The following is a 19792-nucleotide window of genomic DNA, read 5'->3' as shown; positions in this document are numbered from 1 at the left end:
CACAATTGACTGAAATTAGCCATCTAAGTTCCTGAGTGTTATTCTTGGTGTTTAGCTATAGGATCACATCACTGTCCACAAGTTAAAATAAACAGGAAATTCAGGCTAAACAGATTAGCAAGCAGAGCCTTCACTGACCATTTTACTAGAAGCCAGGCCCCAGAGAAGGGCTCATTTCCCCACATTTATATTAATATAAGATTAAATGATTACTCAACACTGTGTCACACTTAAGCATATGCAGAAGGCACTGTGTGTTACATAGGGTCCCCCTCCTTGAAAAAGACTACGAAGCAGGATTCCTTCTGTCTAGCACAATGGGCTATTTTTCAAGTACCACACCTTGAAGTTCAAAAGATCCCATAAAAACAGAAAACTGTTATCAGTTTGAATTGTCTGGTATTAGAAAGGAAATCATGGGCTGATTTTGGCACATAAATCATATATTTCTTGAGGTTTATTTTAAATTACAGCTTCTTACATCACCTTGACACATATAGTAGACTGATCTATACTCCAGGGACTGGATTATTCCATTCTTTAAGTCCCATTTATAATTTCCAGGCAGGAAGTGTCAAAGTAGATAAAGGTTATGTTTAGGCTTTAGGATGAACAAACAGTAGGCTAGCTCTACACTCACTTAAAAATGGATGTGTACAAAGAGTGTCTCTGTGATACTTAGAAATTAGATGGGAGTCAATTTCTGTATTATAATGCATCATCAAAAAGTCTAGCTTCAGTATCAGAGGTGAAAACTGAAAGCAGAAATAAGCAAGACAAACACCTTTTAAAGTTCTTTCCCTTGTAGCATAGAAATATTAATATGTAATATACAATAATGCATATCGCTATTCAAACAAGGTAATAGCAGTCTATGGTGATGCTGCAATATTCCTAGGCAGCCACCATGTTAATTTTTACCTCCAATCATCCTTTGAGAGATTAGATAAAATATTCATCTCTTCATCATCTTGCAAAAGACGATACGCCGCACTAACATGGTGATTTTCAAGCACAGACCGGTCATTATATAGAATGGCTGAGTCTGACCTAGCATTTAAAAGAAAACATAGGAAATGTTGTTTCTTTCCTGTCTACAGTCTCACATTCAGAAGTTTTCCTTTGATCAGCTGCAGCAATTAAGTTTACAGAACAGATACACACATTTTAAGAACATTTGTAATACTTTGTTAATTGCTGTTATTCAGTAAAAGAAATGTAAAGATCAAAACTCGCTGCAAAATCTATTTCACCAGCTGACATTCAACAGTTGCTTTGTTACATACTTGAAATCAAGTGCTGAAAGCTGTGAGAGATACATAAATTGGAATTTGAACCATGAGGCTTTTTTCCAGTTCTTCTGTATGTTGCTCTGATATTAAAGCCTGACTGTACCCAAACAAGCAATTGCAAGATGTGACCCAATATTGTGTCCAGAACAGAAAACTGGCTGAAGGCAAGACATAACTGAATTGCATTCTGACATCCGTGTGCTAGACTATGTTGTCCGGAAAGGCAATTGCCAGTGGGACAGAGTAAGACCAAAGGTACTTCATGCCTTACTTTAAGCCCCAGGGCAGAGATCTGTGATAGATGAATAGCTAAACTGGCCTGAAGACAAAGAAGTTAACGGCAACAGAGGATGAGTATGATTTGTTACAGTCCCCACTCAGACCTGGTTCTCAGAGAACAGTGTATATTTTTCTCCTCTGACACCTTACACCCTCTGATGTTCACTGTTACAGAAATTAAACTACAACGGTCCTTCCTTTAATCCTTTTATAAGTATTGGGAAATAGAGCAGATCTCTAATTCTTGCATGGATGAAGCTGTAACCAGTGGAGTGCAGTCTGGCCTAGAATAGAGACAGAAACTTTTTTCTACATTCCTAAACTTTCCTGCACATATGTGTGCTTATCTTAGCAACCACTGTTGATGTACAGCATGATTCAGCTAATACACTAAAGACATATAATTTAGGGTAAGATAAAACGCACCTTAGAAGTGCCCAAGTGTACAGGGTCATTTGAGGACATCTAGACATTTTGTCATTGCTACCAGTACACTCCTATTGTCAAAATAATACACAGATATTAGATGTCCAGTTATCACTGCAACTAGAGATTTCATAATCTTTGCACACTTCTGACTTTTGCTGCCGCCTTTATCTTCTTCTTTCTTCCACCAACCCAAAAGCCTTATAAAATACACCGGTCCGCTCTAGTTTGTGATCAATTAATTACTGTCTAGCAATTTACAAAGCTTTTAAAAAATATTTCCCTGATCAGGTAATGGTCAACATAAGCCATTGCTGCAGGTGTGGTTTTCCACTCAAGTGAAAATAGTTTGTGTAGTGTTCACTGACATATACAACAAATGTTGTTGAATGCCTGATTTATGCAGTTAATGTTTGATTCTTCAAATTCAACAAGGAGAAAAAAATTGTCAAATTACAGTATCTCCTTCAAAATTATAATACATTAAAATACATTACTCTGTACAGCAATTTGTCTTTGGCACCCTTACACAAAAATATTTTGGGACCTTTCTTTTTCCTGATCATTTATGTGAAACAATGCTCAGAAAGCTAAAATACATGCATTCCATTGTATGGAATGGCTGAGCAAGAGAAAATTGAATGCAACCTAAGGAAGTGAACTTTCCTCCTGTATCACTTGAAAACAGAAGTTCCGGCACTTTTCTAGGTGTGCTGTTATTCACCACAGGTTTCCTCCTCCATGTCTCAACCCTTCATCATGATTTACAGTGGCCTCACCGTGTCTGGATGTGGAAGTTGTTAGTGGTTCCAGTGTGTTCATAGTCATGTACGGCAGCTGCAAAGATCATAGCGAAGATCTCCAGCTCTGTCAGCCAGTGCTGAAAAGAGATTACAGAGGAAATCAGGTAAGTTGTCATTTTCTCAGGCATTAAGGTTTTTGGTTTTTAAGGCAAGTTATCTCCTGTTGACAGTCAATGTTGCACATCATTGCCTTTCCCCTGCAGCCTGTCAGCTGTTTTAAAGCAAACTTCTCCGGCTAATACACAAAAGCCAAACCAGTGTGTTTCATGGATCTCCACCTAAATAAACCGAACTTCAGCAAAATGGTTTCAGGAGCTAATAAAGTTTAAGGCAGAGCAAGGGGAAACACAGGCCCTTCTGAACAAGCAATGTTTGCAGAACATAGACAAGGAAACCTCGAGAAAATCAAGGTTCTTCAAAGGAAACTTGATGATACATGTGCAGGTAAACACATACCACCAGGGTATGTATTTTCAGTTCAGCTGACCTGTGTAGCAGAGCCTCAGATACAGAAGAACGTCACTAAATTGCAGTAACTAAATGTCTGTGCCAATCACTGAATCATGAGGAGAACAAGGAAGATAACATCAAAAGATGTACATCTTGTTATTTATTTATCATTTTTAGAAACTTTTGAGAAAGCCCTAAAGTTTGTGGGTTTTTTTCTAATTTCCTAGTCAAAGCATTACTCTTCAATGCTTAAGTCACTTTTCCCTTAGATTTATAAATAACAGCTAGGTTCAATAATTTTTCTCTTGGTCAATCAATCATTTTACTGTCTAGTTGTCTAGACACACAAGGAGTAACACATAGGGAGTGTTGTTAACATCAAGCACACCAGAGGCAAAGGTTTTAGATACTGTAAATACAGTAAATATTTGTATGAAATGCTTAAATGTATTGCATTTAGGGAAAATTTTTACCACAGTGATTGCCAAATAGTTCTGTAACTACCCACTGTCAATCTGAAAGTGTTTTGACTGACATTCACGTATGAGCTGCCTTTTAATTCAATGTACATATTGCACCTGTTCTTACTGACTACACTCTGCAGCGCATTTTCATTAACTAACGGTCCTAAAAACAACAGTGACCAGTTTAGGATCTCATGGGAGGTTTTGAGTAGGCAGTTGTATTAGCTGCAAAATCTGACCTAAATCCTTTTTATTTCAGGCACAATCAGGAGCAACTGACACAACTTCCATCAGAATCGGGCAGTCTGAATCAGCTCTTGAGACAGATAGGGCCTGACTCCTTTCCAAATCTGCCTCTGATAAACAGCAGTGTTTACTGCTCTAATTTAAGTGTGACTGCAATTCACAGGTGCAGTCTACATGCAACACAGGAGACTCAGGACATTTACAGGAGGCACTGGAGCATGCGACTCCTCAGGGAAGAGCATCCAGGTCTGGCTTCAGAATTGCAAGGCAACAGCTGCGTGGCAATCAAGAAACTGCAGAAAGGCAGATCATATGCACAAAAGGTTGCTCCCAAGCGTGAGCAAACTAAACAGTTGTTGAAACTGGCCTAAAAGACACAGCAAGAGCTGCACTATGCCCTGTTAGTTTGCACCTCTCTGTCCTATACTCTATCACACAGTACAAACTGGTGGCAGATTTCTTCAGGTGTCTTATAGAACTCTACAGATAAAGGCATCATCAACATACAGTGGGAGACATAAACATCTCCACAAGTGATGGTGACAGAGAATTTTTACGGTAATTTTGTATAGCCCATCTAAGGTAGTCATGGCATGAGAGTGTTGGAATTTGGTTAGGCTGAGTCACACGGAACCATGATTTTCCCTCATCCTTATTTTCAACAGTTCCCAGTTAGACTTTCTAACAGCTGGGGAGTGTTCAAGAAGCCCTGAGCTTCAGTAAGAGCTTTAACATCTGCTGACCTGGGTTCACCTGTCTGCTCTGAACTACAAAGGCTCCTTGCCTCTGGAACTGCACATGAGTTAGTGGAAGGACCACAGTGAAAGGAAGCACAACAGAACAGAATTACATGTATTCAAGTACCAGCCACAAATACAGCACCACTGAATGCCATGTTGTAACAAGAGAGAACTGTAAAACTGAACACCAAACTTCCTTTTCACTGCCACCTTTGCCTTTACGCTTCTGAGAATGCAAGGGCAAGGGAAAATTGGATACTTGGAAAAAGTGAAGTAAATAATATGAGGAACAGATCTGCCCCACAGGATCAGACTGGAAGTAATTTCATTCCTCTTTCTGGCTGCAGCAGTAACCAGGAGAAAGAAGAAGTGCACACTGTGTGGGACAGAAACTTTATGGGCCTCCAGCTAAATCCAAACTGCAATGGTTGATTATCACTCTGGAATCTATCTGCCTTCAATTTCTCTAGTCCATCTTCAAATGTATTTCTGTTGTTTGGCTTGAAAACCACTGTGGGAACATATTGTACACTACATATTTTTTTAAGCCCTCTATCCATTCCTGACACTGTTGTCAGATATCAGCTGTTTGTAGGCTTCTATGTAAGCCAGTTCAGATGGTTTTGCTGTAAAGAAGTAGATGGGGATCAGCATTTCCAGATTACAGCTCTTAATGCTCAAATAAGTGGAATGAATTATCCTTTGGATGTACTGCCTCCATTGCTTAAGTTAAGAAGACAGCTTAGATAATACAATCCTTCATATTAGGTGAAATGAATTCCAATAAATTTGTGTTGGCAGATTCACACAGGAGATCTGTGGGAGAGTGAAAAACCAGGCTTAGGTCTTTCATTCATCCTCTTTAGATCAGTGTTAGAAGAGTTATCGACAACTTCACCTACCTTCAATTTCTAAATAATCCAAAGTCTCTACTTTTATTAGCCCAGCCATGTCAAATGAAGTTTGTCTACAGTGCAAATGGGTTCTACTGTGGATAATTGCCGGGGTTTGGAAATTGTTAACTCACTTGTCTACCACTGGTTTCTGTGTTGCCATAGTTATTATATTGTCTCCTTGCATTGGCTAGCCAAATGGCCAATCCCCTCCTTCGCCCAGCAGCCCTTATAAGCTGCGGGAAATTTGAATAAAGCTCTTCTTCGCTGCTGGATTCCCTGCGTGGTCTCTGTCTCCTGGCTTAAGTACCTCCACCGCCAGTCCCTGCCACGAGGGACGGGTAGCGGGGGGGTGATTCCAGCCCTGAAAACCTTCACAGAGCGGCCGGCAGTGACCCCCCAGAAACCCCTCGAACTGCAACAGATAATCACAATCTCATTATTAAGCAAAAACTGTTGTAATCTAACTATATATTGAGGATGCCAAGTCCTTTACTTACCACTACACCTGTCTTGAAAAGGAGGTAATGGACTGTCTGTGTCACATCTGCAGCGTGCATGAGGTTGTGATAAGGATTTTTGTGTTTGCTGTAGCCAACCTCCAGAGCTTCCACAAAGGACACCAGGGCAGAAATGGGAATCTAAGTAAAGCATCACAGAATTAAAGAAAAAAAACCAAAACAGCTTTAATGACTAGCATTCAGAGAGGAGTATTTTGATAAGAGGTTTCCAAAGAGCAGTTTTTACTTGACAAATAAACAAAACACTAAAACATCTGAAACAGGCACTCGAGAGAGAGTGAATTCAGGTTACTACTTCAACCTGGTTTTTCCATCCATAATTACATTACAGGTAAATCATTCCCACACATAAACACACAGAAATAAGTATACTATGAAATGCTGTCTGGAAGACACATGGATTATGAAAAGTAGCAATGACCACTTTATTGATTGTCCCTGGAGAAATATTTCTAAATAGGCTACAAGCAACTGTCTGTTGCCTTCACAACCCACTGGAATACTCTGCTTTACTATTCACATTCAAGATTTTCTAATGAAACACATCATATAGCAAGTCATTTATCAGACCTCTAGGTTTTCAGAGCAAAATCCAGCCTGTCCATCCTATGGGATTGCCATGTTTTTCTGACTCCAAGAGTAACTGCAGACACTCAAAAAAATGCAATTGAGGGGATTTCTAGAGAGGAGACTATGCAGGTGCTGTCGGCTGTAATGTATGCAATCGGCAACATGGGCAACATGGGTTCTCCAGTTTCACTGTTTCCATAGAGGAGCACTGCTGTTGTCCTCTTGTGTACATATAAGTAGAGGATGCAGCTCTGATCAGACACCTTCTTCAAAGATGTCTCATCAGACATGGGCAGTTTCTGAAGAAGTACAGGACCCAAAGACCTGTAAACTCTTTCCAGTCAAAGTGAGTGGGGACCCATGGGAATTGGAAATGAAAATGTCAAAAGAAGAAGGGACAGCAGAGTATCTGTGTGAGGGGAATGGTCAAGATCTAGATGGCAATGTTTCTGCCATCCAAATTTAAGCCTGTTCAAAGTTGGAGGAAAAGATACATAACATTTGTATCTGCAAACCTCTGTAACAATTACAAAACTATAGAAGAGTTAGGGTTGAAAGGGACTTTTAAAGATCATCTAGTCCACCTACTCCTGCAATGAGCAGAGGGACATCTCCAATTAGATCAGGTTTCTCAGAGTCCAATCCGACCTTGAATGCTTCTAGGGATGGGGCATCTACCATCTCTCTGGGCAACCTGTTCCAGTGTTTCACTACTTTCACCATAAAAAAAATCTTCCTTATATCTAGTCTAAATCTACCCTCTTTTAGTTTAGAATCATTATCCCTTGTCCTTTTGCAACAGGCCCTGATAAAAAGTTATTCCCCATCTTTCTTATAGGTCCCTTTCAAGTACTAGAAGGCTGGAATGAACATTCATCAGAACCTTCTCTTCTTCAGATGAACAACCCCAACTCTCACAGCCTTTCTTCATAGGAAAGGTGCTCCAGCCCTCTGATCATTTTTGTGGCCCTCCTCTGGAGTGGCTCCAATAGGTCCATGTCTTTCCTGTGCTGAGAACTCCAGACCTGGATGCAGTACTCCAGGTGGGGTCTCATGAGAGTGGAGGAGGGAGCAGAATCACTTGCTGGCCTAACTAATCGTAATGAATTTGAATTTGCATTCATGATCTCTTGTTCTCTTTTTGTGCCTGCATACTTGAGGGTCCTATGAAGCTCAGGAAAATGACACCATCATTCTGAGAGGATCATATGCAGTATTTCCCACGGATGTCACAAGGAAACCTGTTTGGAACCCCATCTACTCCACGGTTTCCCATTGCAATTGAAAGTACTACTTAAATCACATCTGGTCTTGCTTATTGAGCAAAGTGCAGTGTTCAAAAAATCTTCAAAGAGCACTAAAATTGCCTTTTGAATGGAATAAAGCAGGATGAGAGGGAAGTTGAACAAAATCTAGGATGGAAGAAAATAACCATCTTCTAACTACTGACCTTGAAACGGCTGATCAGATCATAGCGCGTGAGAAGTTCATAGAAAATGAATTTCAGTGCATGATCCCCACTGGCATCGTTTAGTGCAAATACATCAAAGGACCACTTGTCAACATTCTGCAAGAGTGGGTAGAAAAGGCAATTAATATGGTCATCCCTTTTATCATCATAGTTCAATTTCTCTCACTTTCTCTCACAATCTACAAATTGAGAATTAGAGAAGTGATGTCAGCATATATTTTCTTTTTTAATAAATTCTTCAATTCCATTTAACCAATGCAGAATCATCAGGATACTCACATTATCAGTATACTCATCAGTATTGTATGACTTGCATTTAGGAAGTTTCCATTAAGAACATGTATGCTGTTTGCTTATTCTAAACATGGCAATTCTCTACACTAGAATTTAATCACCAAAGGATGAATTCTAATAGATAAAAATTCTGGTGTGCTTTAGTACCTGAAACATTGAGATGGCCTATTGGGGCTGATTTTACCTCTCTCTGTCCTCTACCCACATGCTATATCTATAAAAAAGAAAATAATTTTGAAGAAAAGAGGAATAATGAAGATTTTTTTTAATGATACTGAAGCCTCTGGATTTTGCTGTCCCTCTTGAGTTCTTATAACTCTGTATTGTGAGCAAAGCATTCCAATGCCTCACTAATGTTTAAAACAGAATAAGGTTATATGGTTTTTTGCAGTAAAACAAAAATACGGGCACCTGAGCTCATATTTCTATCACTTACTGTTCAATCATCGAAGATGATAACTAAAGACTATCTTGCTAGACCCAAAGAGCAACTTAATTTCTTCTGATTTGAATATTAATCCTGATTTGTGATTATTGCATCTTAACTTGCCCAAAGAACATGATCCTAATTTTCCTTATTTTTTTAAAAAGGTAATTGAGTCCAGTGGAGTTTTCAAAAAAACTACAGTGCAGAAGAAAATCCTGGTAATATTACATTATGTGCTAACAATTATATAAAAACCCAAGCTTTATAATAGAAGAGTAAATACCTAATTACCGTCGGGAAAGTTCCAATCAGCTGTAAATGACATATTAATGCTGCAGCGTGATCAGCATTAATATCAAGAGATTGAGGGGGGAAAGTTCACTTCCCAGCTCATAAAGCTAAAGTATAAGGTATAAGCCTTCTTGCAGAAGGTCAAGTTCAATTATCAACTTTTAGGGAAGGCCATGGAAGCTGACAGCACTCATTATCTAGCAAGATGAAGCTCCTTGATCTCAGAATTGGATGTTTCTGAAACTTTAAGAAACTTTCTCTCATCCCAACAACAAAGAGATGCAGATGGGAGTTACAGCTAGTAGAATGATATACAGATCAACCACGTAGCTGCATCTGGCACAAGACCAGCCTTCAAGTCCAATGCAAAAGACATTTTAATCACTTTGTGGTTGGCCCACTATACATCAATATAGCTACTGGACTTCCTCTGTTCTGAATGAGACCAACATATTTTGTTACCGCCTCTTTCCAGCATGAGGTGATCCTTCCTACTCACATAGTGCTGATTACAGATAGAGCTCAGTATACCTGTTGTGGCACTACAATCCACAGAGAGGCTAATTAGCGAGTGAACATCAAGGATGCTCAATATTCAGCTCTTCTTTCACCTATCCCAGTAAATTACTTGCTTGCCGAGCAGTTGATATTAGAAGCTGTGAGGAGCTGAAAGATTGAATGCAGTGTCAAGCTTCTCCAGAGATGATTTGTGGCCCAAGTCACAGAAATGCAATCATAAATTACAGTTTTTCAACACTTTCATTAGGCATTGGAGAGTAAAAACAACCAAGAGATTATAAAGTTCCACCAAGAAGCCCTTGAACAAACTTAGAAAACGAGAAATAGAAATGAGAGAGAAAAATAATGCCCAGGGCAAACACTTGGACAATTTAAAGTGTTTTCCTTTTTTTTTTTTTTGGCATTTGTATTTTTTAATCACTTATTTTGGTCATTGAAGCAAATTAATTTAAAACTTGCATATATATAGTAATTTGCTTCTGGGTCATAAGACATCAAAAATAATGTGTCAGCTGTGCTGAAAGTTAATTCACTGTAAGGCAATCTTATCTTGTAGAAATAAAAGGAGTTTGTTCCTTTATTGTATTTTCCCTGCAGATAATGTTGTAGTCTTGCCTCAGATAAAATTTACCAAATTGTGAAACTGTAGACTAGCACATCCGAACTGTTCTTCTGCATGAAAGAATGGTTAATCATATAGATGACAAGTTTCACAGGAGAGCTGTTTAGATTTTACTGAGGGAGAAATCCTTGGTCTTGTCACTCAAGAGAAGTTTTGCTATGGACAATAATGACAGAAGCATTTTACTCCGAATCACTGGGGGGGGGAGGGAATCTTCTTATCAGAAGCATGAAAGTGTCATAGATGGCCTATAGGCTTGCAGCAACACCAGTTACACTTTGAAACTTAGTGGATTTTATGACCTTAAAAAAATTTTAACACAGAAGTGACCCCTATACTGGGGAGAGATCTAAAAGCAGAGATAATTTCACATATGACTTGTGACAGAGGAGAAAACTTTTTCTTCTCCCTAAGGAGAGCAGGAGAAGCAAGAGAAACTTTCTGTTCTATACATGCCAGATTACTGGCCCTGTAGCCTCAGTGGAAGTGCATAAGATGCTCTTATGTCACATATGACAACTGTAGTGTAACAGAAAATAGATCCAAGACATAATACTACTCTGTCCTGTGTCCTGATTACTTGGCCACTGATCCACTGCTTCGGGGAACCTAGAGATGAAGACAAACACTAATTGTTTTTAAAGTCAGTTTCTTGACTTTCTGTCTCTTCTTAACCTTGAAGACTTGTTTTATAAGTCAACAAGCAGTATTTCATTGTTTTACTAAAACTAACCCCAGTTTGCCACAAAGCTGTGATTCCACAGGTTTGTATTACTCAGTGCAGATGTCCTGTTGGCCATAGCAGCAAAAATGAGAGCATGCAGTTCAAAAATAAGCTTGTTTTGACTTCATGCCATCTCAATCCTTGTACTTATTAACATGACTCTGAGGGGAATGTCGATTATGGCAATCCAGAACAGCTGAAGAGATGCGTGTGGTACACTCCTACACCCTTTTGCATGCTTAAATCATCAGGTCATTTTACAGAGCACAATAAGCACTCAGGTAGTTGTAAGGTTTTTTTACTAGACCTTACTGGACCAAAGCAAGGAATAAAATACAACATTTTCAATGGAGGAGATGGGACTGAGAAATTTAAGATGAAATTTTTAAGACAGAAAAATTCACAGAATCACAGAATATACTGAGATGGAAGGCAGCCATGAGGATCATTGAGTCTTACTCTTAGCATGCACAGGACATCCCCAAGAGTCACTCCATGTGCCTGACAGCATTGTCCAAATAGTTCTTGAACTCTGGCAGGCTTGGGGACCCCTCTTCCATGGGGACCCTCTTCTGCCTTCTTCAAAATAAGTAACTCCCTTTTCAACCACATCCACTACCAAAACCAAAGCCAGCCAGGCAAAAATATGTCCTCACAACAGTTTTGGAAAAATATACATTCTAGAGTCCACAGTGGCCAAGTGGGTGTTATTTCACCCTGAGCAAAATTAGTTTGTTGTTATTGATTTATTTTAACTTACTCTAGCATGATCAATTCTCTGTATGACTTAATCATTTGAAAACATAGAAAAAAGAGAGGGATTCTGTAAGGTTTAAGTCAACTGAGAGTAGCTGATGGATCTTCAACTGTCTTGTTGAAGGAACTTGAGAGAAGAGGTGCCATTATAGATATATTCCCTGATAAGCTGGTTGGAGTGTAGTTGCAAAAGAACAAAGAATTTAGATTCCACTTGCACGAGTGAGGGTAATGAAAAGGATTTGGTACCCTAAGTGTAAGTCTTTCCAGTGTGGAGCAATGCAACAAGATGTCTTCATGAGCTTTACACTGCGTATTGCCCCACTTTATCACCTTTTTTCACCATTGCATGGCATGGTTGAACCACATGCAACATGTAATCTGCAAAGCTATATAGGCAGCTGGTTGCTAACATCTGTTTGTTAGTCTTGATAATTCCTGTCTAAGTCAAGAATTTTGCAATTGTCCCATGGATTGAACCTTTGGGGTTTTTTAAGACTAATTATGACTAAACATTTTTCCTCTGAAACCTCAAAACTCATAAAAGGGTCAATATTCATAAACTGATTGTCACCTTGAAGACCTGAAGCATGAGAAATTCCCTTCTCTTACAGCAATTGATCCTTTTCCTTCTCCACCTCTCCCCATCTGTATTTTCTTTCTTCTCTGTGGGATGTTGTGATTAATTCCCAAGTCCTTGATTTAATCACTGTACTCTAGAACAGAGCTGTAACCTTCACAACCTGAAAATGGCCACAGCCTTGAACTCTGTTCTTTCCTTTATTGAAAGGATATTCCCTTAGGTCTCTTAAATGATTAATGTCTGTGAACTAAACTAATGTCAGAGAGAAGGAAAGGCCAAGTACTAAGACTTCCTTATCAAGTTCAATATCACAGTATTATCTTATGCTTTGTATAGACCCCCTTTCAATACCTTTTTATTGGGATTACCTTTAGCACTCCAATTACAGCTGGTGGGTAGCTCAAGCCAACCATATTTGAAGTCCGTCTGTACATTCTACCAAGACAAAATAGATAAGGCAACACATAAATAGAATTAAACAAAATAAAGCAATCAACAAAAATCATAAAACAACAGACCACTACAGGAGACCTTATTTAGCCCAGGAAACCCTAACTGCAATTTGGTTTTTTTTCTTTCCATCTTGTTCCTAACTTGCACAATATCCTCTATACTATTCTTATTGTATAGCCTAATTTGAGCCTATATGCTCCCCATTATCTCATAGCTTGGCTACCCAGCAGGCCATGACAAAGAATTTGCCAATACAAGGTCTTCATCGGGGGAAAGGCTACACTCAAATAACAAGATGTTCCCAATTTTCCATTGCACGTGTCTGTACTGATCTTTCAGTTCCCTTAGTCCTTGCTGGCCCACATGCAAGCTAATTCTGAATGTTCCTCAGAAATCATTTGTATGCAATGAATCAACTCCAGTTTGGTACAGCTGTTACTTTTGTCTGTATCTTGTCAAGATTAGTATAAAACCTTTTGGGTGTTCACCCCATGTGTGTGTTTCAGGGAGTAAGAGAGAAAGAACAAGGCAAAAATCAACATCTGTAACCATACTAAAAGCATGTATGTAGCAGATTTTAAACTTGATTATAAAGCATATTTTAAAAAGATTATAAAGTATGTACTAGACTTTAAACTTGTTTTCAGGGCACACTGTGTTTAACAGGCTTAGTGAATGCAGAAGCATTGTCATAGCTAAAAAGCCTTTTCACAGGTCATCCTTTTTTGCCCTTAGGCATCATTGGAGTAAAAGGAGATGATGGAAGGCTCTCCCATCTGAAATGATGCTGTGCAAAGTCTTCCTTCACTTCCATTTTTCTGTCATATTCTGTACTCAGACCTGAAAAAAGTCATCCCCCTTTGAAGAATTATATTCACCCATTCCTCAAATTACAAAATTTCTTATCCCTTCCTCCCTCCAGTCAGAAGCTCCACAGCCTTAAGTGACAATTCAGGCAGAATCCCTTTCCCTTAGCTCAGGAGAGCCACAACCCTCCTTTGGTGCCACATTATATCTCCTTTGGGCCACGGTGATTCAGATCAGCTGCAAAACAGCCTACTACACCCTACTCTGCAGCAGTTAATTTACTTCCTTGTTAAGCAAGTCCCCCACTAAGAGTGAGGGTTAATTCACAAATAGCCTATCAAACCTAGGAGAAACCTGTTCCAAGGAAAAATGACAGGTTTATGCTTATCACAATTTGCTGCCACTCTTAACACATGTACAGTAACTGGTGCACAGATAAAAATACTGGCTATAATCATGCCGAAGGAGGCTTCTGTGTATCTGTGTGGCTTGTGGTCTGCTCTCTGATACACCCAACCTCCTGCACAGAGGGCTGTTAGGCTGTCACTGCAATTCTGATGAACAGTGAGTGCTCTGCTCTTCCATTCCTGACTTGAATTTTGCTGTTACAAAATTCTCCCAGGGATCTGGGAGCTGCCGTTTTTCAGGCCATCTAAAGACTGTTGACAGTTTCACATGTGCCAGCCCTCCTTCTAGCTTGAATGAAGAGAGTCAGCAAAGAGTTGTTACTTGATAAGAAAAGGTAAGATTGGAAGTGAGTCCAAATTGAAATGATTAAATGTTTTAAAGGGTTCAGAAAACATAATCAGTTCTGGCAACAGATTCTGATGTAAATCGCAACGGGGAAGGCTAAGAGGACTCAATGGCTTTTTTGAAATAGCCCTGAACTCTAAAATTTTCACATCAATCTTGATCTATAGTTCTTTCCAGTAATACTATGATAAAGGATTTTGTTTTGTTTCTTAGCAGTTCTTCATGAGAAATACTGGACCACAGAAGTAAACAGAGCCAAGGGGGAGTTTGGTCTGGCCTGACTGAATATTGAATGCTGTCTCTCCTGACCAAGGACTATGCAGAAATGCATATTCTCTGTCAAAATTACACCAACTGTGCTATTACATCTGTACTATACTAAGAATAGATGAAACAGAACTGTTTCAGATTGCAATCTGTTACTTAATCCCAGATTTTGAGGTGTTATCCAAATCTGTGTAGGAACATCATTAGAAGAATATTAAAGTGTTCTTCATTCAATAGAGTAACCTACTAGTTCTCTGAGGTCTTCTGCCCTAAGGTACTGTCCTCCACCTCCTGTAATTGTGCAAAATCTGTGGTACCTGGGCACTTACTAGAACAAAGTAATTACATTCTACTTCACCTTTCTACAAATATCCCAGCTTGCACTGCATGGACAATACTCCTGAACCGTGGTTTTTCCTCTGTCCTTTTGAGCATCATCCCCATTTGCCGCGTGAAGGTAGAAGCCAACCAGTCACGGACCTCTGAGGGCACAGAGTCAGACTGAATATCACCGAGTTCATCTTCTGTGTCCAGTAAACGCCTAGAAGGGTGAGGAACAATCGGTAAACAGACTCCCTTAGAGACCACTACAACATCATTAAGAAAAAAACCCTTCACATATATTCTAATTAAAGCAGCTGTTAAAAGCCTTTGGTTTATCATCCCTAATCAAACACAATTATATAAGTCTTCAACAGTTTCTTTATTCTCTTGTATACTTAAATTTCATTTTGTAAAACTCACTACTAGGCTGACAAACAAGTATCAGCCTTCTGAAGCACAGCTACATAATCATTCACTGACTTCACATCTTCAGCTCATCAATATTTCCAAACTTTCTGCCCTTCAGAGGTAATTTATGGTCATTTCTAACTTCTGAGTTAGTAACACACAGTCCTCTCCTTTCCCATTCCGATCATCTGTGGCAACTCCACAAGTGCATTTGCCACTGGATAAATGGCATATAACAGAAAGAGGAACTCCTCTGCAATGTCTTACCAGTCTACCTCTATCATGACCTGGAGTAAATTTTTTTTTAATTTCAAAGATATGATACAAGCAAAAAGATTTAACATTATTCAAAAAGAATAAATTAGTAGGAATTTAGAAACTTTCAGAAAAAGTGGGACACAATTATTATGAAAACATTTCTCCATGAGAATGTATATTACATTTATGATTTCTTTTTATCTCCTTTCCTGCCCCACAAAATTTAAAAAAGCTTTTAAACCAAGGACTGAAGATCTGCTCTACACAGAATACAATATTGTAATGATTAAAAACATATGTTCTGCCAGTAACAAATCTTGGCTCAAATTTCCCAATTGACATTTAAGTTACAATTTTGTGTCATTGGTACTAGATATAAGAGTGCTGATGTCTGGAGTTAACTCACCTAGTTTCGTCAATGTATACTGACTCAAGAACAGTAGCAGCATATTCCAAATTCTTCTTTAAGTCTACAACCGAAGCTTCCCCTCTCTCTAATTGCTTTACCAAAGACCGCAATCTAAAAAAAAAGCAAAACAAAAATCTGATGACTATAAAGAGAAATAGGTTTGACAGTGAGTACCAGTTCCCAGCATGAAACCTAGCGTACATGCTTGACAAGTGAAAATTTTGGAAGTCTACAAGTTTCTTGAAGCCACATGCAAGAAATCAACAAAAATCACTTTTCAAAGATCAGTTACAATGATGCCAAGCAAATAGTACAATGCATTTAGGCTCAAATAAGTCTGCGAGTTATCACAGTCATAGAATCATAGAATATGCTTAGTTGGAAGAGACCCATCAGTATCATTAAGTCCAACTCTTGCCCCTATGCAGGCCACCCCAAGAATCACTCCATGTGACTGAGAGCATTGTCCAAATGCTTCTTGAACACTGGCACGCTTGATGCTGTGACCACTTCCCTGGGGAGCCTGTTTCAATGCTCTACCACCCTCCGGGTGAAAAACCCTTTCCTGGTACTAAACCTTTCCCAGCTCAGCTTCATGCCATTTCCTCAAGTCGTGTCACTGGTCACATGTGTGAAGAGATTACTTGCCTCTCTGCTTTCCCTCATGAGGACTTTGAATACCACAATGAGGTCTTCTCTCAGTCTCCTCAAGGCTGAACAAACCAAGTGACCTCAGCCACTTGTCATAAGGCTTCACCTCCAGACCCTTCACCATCCTTGTAGCCCTCCTTTGGATGCTCACTAATAGTTTAATGTCTTTTTTATACTGTGGTGCCCAAAACTGCACGCAGTACCCAAGGTGAGGTCTCACCAGTGCAGATTAGAGCAGGACAATCACCTACCTTGACCAGTTGGATAATTTAAAATAGAATTCAAGTGGAATTAACACAGGAGCTGAGAGGACAATTTCAATCCAGCCATAAAACAGAAGTAAGTTTTTGAATAGTATCTGTTAATAAACAATAGCCATTCATAATGATTGATGTATACATATGCAAAATTGTATTAGAGTATATTCAGGAACATTACCATAGAAATACTATACAAGGTTAGAAAATGCTATGATTTTCATTAGATCAAGAGGCCACCCTTAGACTATCCTGTCTATACTAAACAGAACTCATGGAAGTTTTATCAGATTATTATTATTGTTGTAAGGGGGAACAGACTTTTTGAAAACAAAAATTTGTGCAAAAATTGTCTCATCTGTCAAAGACAATTAATATATTTGTGTAATTTTCTTTTCTCTTTTCCTTTTTCACTCTATTAAATTAGAAAAAGAAAGGAAGAAAGAGAAGAATAAAATCTAAAGGCAAGGAGCAAAATCTAAATATTTTCAAACAATCCAGTTTGCATGCTTATAATTAGAAGAAAACTATCATTCCATTAAAAGAAGAATGGGATAAAGACTTGAGAATTTAAAACATTTTTGTGAATGTCCTCTTCCTTGTTAAACAGAAGCTAAATAAACATTCAAATATATATTTAACAGTGTAGCAGAAATCATCAATTGTTAATTTGTCCTGTTCAAGATGCAAAAATGTAGAGGAGCAGTCATGTCACCTATAATTTGTCCTCTAATTAGGAGACTACTCTTCCTCATCTTTTTCTGTATTCTGTGGAGTAAAACAGCCTTTTCCACAAAGCAATTCAGAACTAGAGCCCAATATAGGTGTCTGCTTTCACTTTATTAACTGTCATGGCTAGGCTTCGCGAACGAAGATTTTGGAAAGGCTCTATCCACATTATGCAAGATAGACATGTCCAATTGCAAAAGGCACAACAGAAAGACTCCTTAGGTGGTATATTCCGCAAGACATAATTCTCTCTGCGTTGTCTTTTCTCCTCGAGGGTGATCCTGCGTGCGTTCTCAAAAGCATCAGCAGCGTTATAGATGGTGTGTCTCCAGGCCTCCCGACTGGAGGCCAGAGTAGACCAGTTATGGTGATCAATATGGCCGAGGCTGAGATGTTGTTTCAGGGAGTCCTTGTATCTTCTCTTCGGGGCTCCTCTCTTGTGGCAGCCAGTAGCAAGTTCACCATAAAGCAGGATCTTAGGGAGGCGGTGGTCCTTCATCCTTGAGACGTGTCCTGTCCAACACAGCTGTGTTCTCAGCAACATGGCCTCAATATTTGTGATTGCTGCTTGTTCTAGAACAGATGTATTGGTCACATAATCTGACCAGTGGATGTTAAGGATTGTGCGGAGATAGCGTTGATGGAAACGTTCTAGGAGACGCAGGTGGTGGCGATAGATGACCCATGATTCGGAACCATATAAAAGAGTAGACAGCACAGTGGCTTTGTAAACACTGATCTTGGTACTTTTCTTCAAGTATTTATCACACCATACTCTTTTATGGAGTTTTCCGAAAGCTCTATATGCCTTTGCTAACCTGTTGTCTATCTCTCCATCAATCTTACCATCCGAGAAGATGAGGCTGCCTAGGTAATTAAACTGCTGGACTGATTTGAGCTCTGATTGGCCAATGGTGATATGGGGATGATGGAAGACTTCCTGAGGTGTTGGTTGATAGAGAACTTCTGTCTTCTTTAGACTGACTTCCAGCCCAAAGAGCTCAGCAGTGTCGGCAAAGCAGGATGTTAAACGCTGCAGAGCTGCTTCTGTGTGGGCAACAAGGGCGGCGTCATCAGCATAAAGCAGTTCCCGGACAAGATGATTTAAGGTCTTGGTGTGGGCCTTCAGTCGCCTTAGGTTGAATAGGCTTCCATCAGTACGGTATCGAATGTAGATACCGTCCTGATCCTTGAGGTCTGCTGTGGCCCTTTGGAGTATCATGTTGAAAAAGACTGTGAATAGAGTTGGTGCAAGAACACAGCCTTGTTTCACACCACTGGATATTAGGAAGGGCTCAGAAAGTGCATCACCATATCTGACCTGGCCGCGCTGATCCTCATGGAGTGAGATGATCATTTTAAGGAACTTGGGGGGACAACCTAAACATTCCAAAATCTCCCATAGACCTTTTCTGCTCACAGTATCGAAAGCCTTGGTGAGATCAACAAAGGTTACATAGAGACCTTTATTCTGTTCCCTACACTTCTCTTGCAGTTGTCTGAGAACAAATACCATGTCTATGGTGCTCCTGTTGGCCCTGAAACCACATTGGCTTTCAGGCAGAATTCCTTCTCCTATAGCGGGTATTAATCTGTTCAAAAGTATTCTTGCCAGGATTTTGCCAGCAATGGAGAGCAGAGTAATACCACAGTAATTTGAACAGTCTGATTTAACTCCTTTCTTCTTATACAAAGTGATGATGACTGCATCACAAAGGTCTGATGGTAGTTCACCTAGTTCCCAACAGCGCACCATAAACTCGTGAAATTTAGCATGGAGTGCATGGCCCCATGTTTCCAGATTTCAGGTGGAATTCCATCAACCCCAGCTGCCTTGCCAATTTTCACCTGCTGTATGGCCTTAAGGGTTTCTCCCAAAGAGGGGGCAGTATCCAATTCATTCTTCACTGGTTGTTGTGAGATGCACTGAATAGCTGAGTCTTGAACTACACGGCTAGTACTGAAAAGAGTCTGAAAGTGTTCAGACCATCGAGTCAGAATGGAGGTTTTATCTGTCAGAAGCGTTTGACCATCAGCGCTGAGTAGAGGGCTTTGTACCTGGTATGTAGGCCCGTATGCTGTTTTCAAGGCCTCGTAGAATCCTC

The 19792-nt window shown here is 39.5% G+C and overlaps 1 protein-coding gene across 12 annotated transcripts in view; it reads right to left on the bottom strand.

Moving 5' to 3' along the window:
• Positions 1-16773, bottom strand: part of PDE1C (phosphodiesterase 1C) — a 91129-nt gene extending 74356 nt beyond the window's left edge. For 8 of the 12 annotated variants that reach the window (XR_005565713.1, XM_039387014.1, XM_039387005.1 and 5 more), the window contains exons 1-7: positions 16048-16773; positions 15010-15192; positions 12740-12806; positions 8135-8251; positions 6094-6234; positions 2777-2877; positions 922-1050 (exon numbers count right to left, since the gene is read on the bottom strand). Coding sequence is in view for 10 of the 12 variants with exons in the window: in XM_039387014.1 (XP_039242948.1) it covers positions 922-1050; positions 2777-2877; positions 6094-6234; positions 8135-8251; positions 12740-12806; positions 15010-15192; positions 16048-16253 (944 nt within the window). In the remaining 2 variants the exon portion in view is untranslated. The remainder of the gene's footprint in view (positions 1-921; positions 1051-2776; positions 2878-6093; positions 6235-8134; positions 8252-12739; positions 12807-15009; positions 15193-16047) is intronic. The other 4 variants (XR_005565714.1, XM_039387010.1, XM_039387011.1 and 1 more) reach the window with 1 other exon arrangement.
• Between the last annotated feature and the right edge of the window lie 3019 nt (positions 16774-19792).

This window comes from Pipra filicauda, unplaced genomic scaffold (genome assembly GCF_003945595.2).
Source record: "Pipra filicauda isolate LSUMZ 115617 unplaced genomic scaffold, ASM394559v2 scaffold521_size369105_pilon, whole genome shotgun sequence".
In the NCBI taxonomy this organism is placed as follows: domain Eukaryota; kingdom Metazoa; phylum Chordata; class Aves; order Passeriformes; family Pipridae; genus Pipra; species Pipra filicauda.
The sequence above is the reverse complement of the archived record's forward strand: the minus strand, read 5'-3'. Positions and strand labels throughout refer to the sequence as shown.